Raw genomic sequence first — 7619 nt, forward strand, 5'->3', positions numbered from 1 at the left:
GAAGAAAAATTGGCACACTGAGCAGCAAGGAACAAAAACTGCTGTTTATCAGGGTGCGGAGATGTTAAGAGTGTCAACCAAGTCACTACTGACCGGTGGAAGCCTTGTGCCGCTGTTAACACAGCAGCTCCTGCCTGGATGCTGATAGATGCAGGGCAGTACTGAGTCTGGCCTCTGGGTGGCAGCATTGTGCGCTGTGGTCCTCTGATGGAGCCCTAGTGGTGAAACCGTGGTGCTCTGAGTCAGGGTGAATCGCTGCATCTGTAGCAGTCAGGATGCTTTGGATACAAAGGAGGAAAACTGTCTCTGGTCAAGTTAGCTGAGAAGATTAATTAGAAGGGTAGCTCGTCTAACATCACACAGCTGAAGACTGGCAGAGTTTGGACTCACATGGACACTTGTCTGCCTTCAAGTTCATGCTCTTATCAGCAACTGGCCCAAGATACTGAGGTCCCGGGTGAGGGGAGGCGTTCTCTAAGTTCCTACAGGCTGCATGCTATGATATGTCCCTGAGTGAAGAGCACACGTTTCATGGCCTGTTGCTTCCTCTCTCTGCAGAGCCCTGTCGTCCAAGTGTGCTGGCCCAGGCCCCAGGGGAGCCCTTCAATCTCACAGCCACTCCCCGGGCCAAGCCCTCCAGAAACTCCTGGGGCTGACAGCTGCCGGAGGATCCACCTTACTCAGCTGGCTCAGGCTCTGTGGCCCCCATGGCTACTGGGAAGGGAGTTCTGCAGAGCCCTTCAGCTGAAAACAGATGGCAGCTTAGTGAATCTGAGCAGGGCTGGGGCCAGAAGCCAGTGCTACTGGAGAAAACAAACTGCCTGGGCTCTGAGACTGCCCTGGGCGGCAGTGGCCAGGATGAGGCCTGTGCCGAGATGGTACTGTCAGTGGCCCCAGGCAAGCTCAGGCTGGGAAAGCTGATGCCCCAAAAGACTTGGTGGGAACAGGGGCAGAGCGCCTTCACAGAGGTGCGTCAGCTCAAGAAGAGGCTTGGGGGTGGGCAGGCCCAAGACAGGAAGCACAGTGGCCCTGTAGGCCAGCCTGGCCCCCAGCAGCTGACCCCCGATATCCGCAGGGACCTAACTGGCAGCACCCGCGTCTCTGTGTGGCCCAGTGGAGCCCGCAGGGAGCAGAGAAGTGCCTTCAGCAAGCCAGCCAGGGGTCCAGCAGGGAGACTGGGACCAGCCTGTGTCTTTCAGGCAGGTGAACCTGCAGATGCCCTGGGAGAGCTGCTGGGACTCATCAACACGGTTGATGTCACTTGCTGGGGTCGACTTTCCAACTCCAAGCTTTTGGTGGGTGATTTCTGGAACCTGCAAACGGGGCCACCACATGCTCCTCTCTGCGGCACTTTCCTGGGCGCCCCCACGCTGTGGCTCAAGCACGCCACGGTCCAGATCCCCACGCCCCCGTCGTCGTCCTCCACCAGCTCTTGGGCCCTGCTGCCCCCTACACTCACCTCCCTGGGCCTGTCCACCCAGAACTGGTGCGCCAACTGCAACCTGTCCTTCCGCCTGACGTCCGACCTGGTCTTCCACATGAGATCCCACCACAAAAAGGAGCATGCGGGGCCCAACCTGCATTCCAAGAGGCTGAGAGCAGAGACCCTCACGTGCCCCATCTGCCACGAGTGCTTCCGCGAGCGCCACCACCTCTCCCGGCACATGACTTCACACAGTTAACGGGCGGTCTGGAGCAAGCGCTGGCCGCCGGCACGTGACTTCGCCCAGTTAACGGGCGGTCTGGAGCAAGCGCTGGCCATGAGGCCAAGATGGCTCACAGGGCCTTCCTCTGAAAAGGCCGGTCACGGTTGTCTGGGGCTGTCTCCTGGGGCATTTGAGGATGAACAGCTCAGTCAGAATTGGAAAAAGACAACCAGTCCCCATGTGTGTTTTAAAGGAAATACAATTGTGAAACAAGGCACTTTGCTAATCACAGGGTATGCTGAGGAAGAGGCACCAAGCGCTTCCGGCGTCTTCAGGAGGGGGCTCTTCTCCTGTCAGCACAGCTTCTGCTCCACGTGGAAGCAAGTTTGGTGCACAGCAGGGGCTTTGGAGGCAGACAGGCGTGATTGGAGTCCTGGCCTTTCACATACGCGCCCTGAGCTTGGGCAGACTGTTCTAGCTGAGTCCCAGCATCCTTATCTGTAAAGTGGAGATGGTGACGCCTGTGTCTGAGGGATGTTGTCACGATTATGTGGGAAGATGTGTGGGAAATGGCCAGCACATGCCTGGCAGTGTCATCACTAAGTACAGAGTGCAGTTGTCATGGTCCAGAGTAGTCAGCTGTTGTTAACTCACAGAATTGCAGTGGCGAGCAGTGCAGGGCCGGGTTTCTCGGTCCTGGGTCTGTGAGTTGGATGGGGTTGAGCTGGGCTTGCCTGATCTTGGTTCCAGGTAGCTTTTTCTCTCAGGACTCATGGGCTACCACATCGTGCTTCTCTCATGGCTACGCCAAGAGCACAGAAGGACGAGTCCAAATACACAAACACACTTCAAGCCTCTGCTTCGGTCACTTCCATTAACATCTGCTCGGCCAAAATAAGTTGATGGCCAAACCCAGAGTTAAGGGGCGAGATGTGCAGGGGGCCAGTAGGGAAGTCATGAGTGCGTGTATAATCCTACAGGGGCTGGAGGAACTGGGACCAGTAATTCAACCAACACCTGGTCCACGGTTATTCACATTCTGAATATGTGAAAATGGGAAAGTGAAACAACACCCCCCTCTTAGTTCTCGGGAAGCGACCGTAAAACCTTAGGGCGTGAAGCACTGTGAGGACGGGGAGAGCTGTGGATGCTGTTTATCGTCTAACGCATGTTGTTTCCGCCCCTGCTGTTCATCCACATTTGTCCTTATTCCTAATGATGCAAATTCAGATCATAAACTCTGCTGAAACACAAGCTGGTTTGTGAAAGCCATTTGTTGGAATTTCTTTCAAGTCACTGCAGTGTTTTTTTTAATTGGTTTCCACTTCACGTTCAAGATTTGCTCATTTGACTTGCAGACCTCAGTTGCAGAACTCAGGCTTGTGGATAGAAAGGAGCTGGTGGGGGTCTCAGCCAGCCGCCATCCATCTAAATACCCCCAGACTCCACCTCTCTCCGTCACCACATCTGGCTCCCGCCTTGCCCGAGGCAGCTGCTTGTCCCTCCTGCCACCCTGCCCCATCCCTCTCTTTCCTACTCCCCCGACTTCCTACCTACCCTCACATCCACTCTCCACAGCCACCCATATATTCATCCATTTCTTGCCCTCCCTGGGTGTCTGGGCTGTGCCAGATTGTGTGCCAGGCCCTGGGGGGGCCATATGAGTTCAACCCATGGTCCTTGTTTGGAAGGTGAGATGATTCGGGTGCAGCATGACAGATGCAGAACAGAGAGGCCTGTGCTGCACTGGTCACATCAAGGGGCATGACTGAGTCAAACCCATGGGTAGGGGTGGGGGTGTAAGCTGAGCTGCAGAGTCCAGCAAGAGCTGGTGATTCCGAAAGGGCAGGAAATGCTAGGGAGAGGGTGCTCCTGAGATACAGGTGTCTGAGGCTGCTGCAAGGCACAGATGGGCAGACAGAGTGAGGATGCGACTCTTGGAAATGCAACGGTGGGAAGGCATTGAAGGAAAGGAGTTGGAGCTAGCGTCCTGGAGGGCTGGCTCTGAGAAGACCTTCCAGGGGAACTCTGGCTGCAACAGGTAAAGTGGGATGGAGGAGCGAAGATGTACCTCCTGAACCATTTCCTCTCCATCTGGAAGGAAGAAGCAGGGTTCCCTAGAAGCACCAAGGAAGCACTCCCGTTTCTACAGAGAGGCTTGGAGCCCAGGAGCCCTGCAGGCTGAGTCCCTTTGGAAACTGCCTGGAGCTAGAATTTGCCCACAGGGAGGTTCTGCCCAGAAGGAGACTGAAGCTTTGGGGAGTCTCCCTCCCCTACTGTCCCATGCGGGGCAGGGAAGGACACCTTATGTGGTTGGAACCTTAGACCCCACATCACACAGCAACGTACATTATGTCATTTAATTTGCATGATATGCCCTGGAGATAGACACTTAATTCCCATTTTACAGCAGAAGAAACTGAATTCCAAGAGGCCAGCTGATTTTCCTAAGACTATGGCTTCTGGAGAAGCAGTGTGAGAATAAGAACCCAGACTGCCCCACTCGTGCTCACATCCTTCCCAGCCTGCCACGTGTCTGCTTGGCCTAGCTGGGCTGTGTGGCATTGTGGCCAGTTGAAAAACTGGGACTTAGGACCAGGCATCGACTTCCTGTCTAAAAATTCAACTTGCACCCTGCCCTCCCCAACATTTTCTGTTGCCTTCTCTTGAGGATTTTCATTCTCTTGCATATTGTTTTTTTTACTGAATTATCTGGTTTATTGTATCTCCCATCACTAGAATGTAAGGAATTTTTGCTGTGTTGTTCACTGCTCTGTCCCCAGCAACTAGAACAATGGAGGCCAAAGCAAGTGTTCAACAGACCTCTGTAGAAGGAATGAGTAAGATGCCTGGTCTGGCCTCACCCCTGACAAACCAGCTTCTCACAAGGGTTTTGACATCTGTTAAACTGCATGCACAACTGTCTTCCTCTGGCTTGTTGGATTATTCCATAATTTCTTTGAAATCAGTTTGACAGGTATAAGCACACTAAAATAAAAAAATTATAAGTAGAAATTTAGAATTGTAAGGGATTCTGCGTTTCTGGTCCATCCCCTCACTTTATAGCAGTGAGGTCCACCAAGAGCTGACGTGCAAAGCGATGCAGGGACAGGAGGTGGTGCGGTCAAGGCTAGGACCCTGTAGATGTCTAGACCAGTGTGTCTTCCCTGGCCCACCCATACTCCTCTGGCTTGGTTGCAAACAGAATGCTTACTAATAATGACCGCATCACTCGTAAGCAAGAGAAACATTTTGAAAACAATTTAATAAAGTTAATTTAATGAAGAAGCACAAGAAAACATCTCCCAACTTAACTTTTTAAGACAGAGTTCATTGTAGTAAAAACTGATGCAGATGCAGGTCGTTTTGCTGACATTCAGATCGACAGACTCCAAGATGACTCACGGAGGTGATGTCTTACAGTTTATTAATGTGGCATTTCCTCCTTGTCCCTAGGCTGGGTTCCCAAAGTCCCCATGGCGGTTGAAGACTGTCTCACCCCTTTTCTCTCCCGCTCCTGTATCTGCCGGAGAGCAGTCACTTTTAATCACAACTTTGCTCACACTCTCTCTGCCACCTTCCATCCCGGTTAAGAGTTGGCGGGTGAAGTTGCCACAAAACATCACATCAGCAGGTATGAATTTTACTTGACAATTCCAGAGTAAGAATTGCCACATTCCTTAAATTCTCTTTATATAATTTAATCTGTTCTTCATCCCAATCCTGTTCTGGTAGTGTAGGCTGGCTGTCTTTTTAAAATCCCTGCCCTATCTCTCCAGTTTACAGAAGGTTCCCCAGAACCTCACACCTGAGAACACCCTCTCAGCATCAAACAGCCTCCCCGAGCTGTGCTGGCATCTTTGCCTCTGTGGACCTTCTCCCTGGATCTCAGCCCTGGTGGCTTTCTGGCAATGCCAGCATTAGGCAGGTAACACAGGAACCACTGAGCCGATAAACAAAGTCTTGGCTTCCTTTCTGGACAATGGAAGGGAAAATACCTATAGTGGCTGGAAAAAATAGCAAATTATATTTTAATATGTGATCTCCCAAGTAGCAGCCATTCAGTTAGGGTTTTTAAAAGTCCCCCAAGTGTGCTAATGAGGCTAAAATAAGACATTCTGCATTCACATCCATTTTAGTTTTCAATTTTGACCAAGATCTGGTTTTCTTTCTGCTTTTATCTGGAAGAGAAGTAAAACCTTAACAAGGTCAGGGTCCCAGATTTCTACTTCTGGCCAGTTCCTGAATCCTAGACCAGGGAGTCTAGTCAAATGGCTATAAAATTAGGTTCAAGAAAGTGAGTGAAGCCCACTGGACTTGGGGGAGGGTGGCAAGGGAAGAGGAGGTAGGGAGGCCCTGAAACCTAGAGTGATCTCTGGGTGAGGGCTCCTTAGGGCCAGGATGAACACAGGCCTCAGGCGAGGCCAGCAATCGGGGCTGTATGTGACATTATTACCATTTATCCAGTTCTCCTTTAAAAACTGATGGTCAAAATGGCACGGGGCGAAGGAAGCACTTTAGTGGTGGCGGCAATGGGGTGGGGCAGGAGCCACCAGATGGAGACCTTTACCTCTACTGCGATCCCAGTCTTTGAATCGACTGGGTGCTGGCCTAGCCTTGTAACCTTGCAGTACCGCCCTGTTCCTCTGGCCAGAGGGAGAGACCCCTACAGAGGGGTGAAAGTTAGCAGGGGTTGTCCCAAGGGGAAGCCTGTAGTCTTTCTTTCCTTGGGAGGTGCTGGTGCCCCCTGGTGGCAGCAGGCCTCCCCTGCAGGTCACTTCTCTTAAGAGCCTGTTTTGTTTAATTTTTTTTTTTCTAGTAGAAGTCATGTGCGCGGTCTAAAGATCATATAGTAAGATATGAAAGTAATAGAATGAAGCTTCTATTTAAAAAACAGATTATTCTCCAATGTGTTTTGATTTGTGCCATGTCCTAGAAAAGAATTTTGGAAGGCGATTTTGAATAGGGGTTGGGGAGTCAGTGCTTTCTGAAAGGAGGGTTGCCATTCTTTACGTTTAACCTTTTGTTCCCCAACCATCTCATGTTTTCCTGGAACTGGAGACAGGAAGCCAGTGGCCTCTGATACCCTTATTCTAAGCTGCTTGGATTATGCAGCTATTTTCACTGCCAGCCACCCTGATCTGCAAGGTAGTAAGGAGATCCTTAGGCCAGGTGGCAGCTAATCCTAGAGAAACCAGGGCGTGGGAGATGGGTGCCCTCCAGCGGGGACCTTGGAGGCAGGTTTCCTTGCTCATGACTGTTTCCGGCTGCATCCTTCTACTTTCTGAACTGTATCCTCTCATTGCATTAAAGCTGTGTGGGTGGTCATGACCCTCCCTGAAACACAGACGTGTCTATCTGCTTCATGTTGGGCTGCTTGGCAGAGGCAGGCGCACAGGAAGCAGGGGGGTGAGATGGGAGAGAAGCTGGCATCCTCTCCTCTGGTGCTTCAGCGTGGTGCCTGGGAGCTGGGCCCAGCAGCAATCCTGATGATGAAGGTCCAGCACGTCTGTGACTGGGTATATCTTGGGAGAGGGGATACACAGCCTCGTCTAAACCCTCTCACGGCACATCAGTGGGTGCCTTGAGGGGTTCTCAAGCAGCAGGAGATGTGAGAAGACTGCATGGCAAAACAGCGGCCCTGGCTACAGGCTGGGATACAGAAATGGAGCAGAAGGCTGGTGAGGACTCAGGCACTGAGCCAGGACCTCAAGACAAGGGAGGGGGAGGGATGGTGCAGTTCATTGTACAAAAACAAAGTCTGTGTATGGTTGAAGCAGAAAAGTTTGTCTTGAGAGGAGCCAGGGCTTCACCCGGTGTTGTTGGGTGGGCAAGCTGGGGGCCCAGGATGAATAGTAAGCAGAAGCAAGGAGCTACTCAGCAAGACCTCAGCTGTGGCCAGGCACAGGAACTGCCTCTGGAGGGTGCTGCTGCTGCCCCTGATAAGTTGGGGCGTGGCAGTGCTGCCCTGCA

At 52.0% G+C, this 7619-nt stretch overlaps 2 protein-coding genes across 2 annotated transcripts in view; one reads left to right on the top strand and one right to left on the bottom strand.

Moving 5' to 3' along the window:
* The first annotated feature begins 707 nt into the window (after nucleotides 1-707).
* ZNF488 (zinc finger protein 488) lies at nucleotides 708-1682 on the top strand. Its single transcript, XM_010854404.1, has one exon. It carries the CDS (start codon nucleotides 708-710, stop codon nucleotides 1680-1682), a length of 975 nt encoding a protein of 324 aa, XP_010852706.1.
* Nucleotides 1683-1776: 94 nt separating this feature from the next.
* RBP3 (retinol binding protein 3, interstitial) overlaps nucleotides 1777-7619 on the bottom strand; it is an 18865-nt gene continuing 13022 nt past the window's right edge. The window contains 1 exon segment of the mRNA XM_010854512.1: nucleotides 1777-1827. Within this exon segment, the coding sequence (XP_010852814.1) occupies nucleotides 1777-1827 (51 nt within the window).

The sequence above is a fragment of the Bison bison genome, unplaced genomic scaffold (assembly GCF_000754665.1).
Source record: "Bison bison bison isolate TAMUID 2011002044 unplaced genomic scaffold, Bison_UMD1.0 scf7180017864341, whole genome shotgun sequence".
Lineage (NCBI taxonomy): Eukaryota > Metazoa > Chordata > Mammalia > Artiodactyla > Bovidae > Bison > Bison bison.

What these genes read in the sequence shown, in the direction of transcription:
- ZNF488 (XM_010854404.1), top strand. Translation starts at nt 708, where the DNA reads ATGGCTACTGGGAAGGGAGTTCTGCAGAGCCCTTCAGCTGAAAACAGA.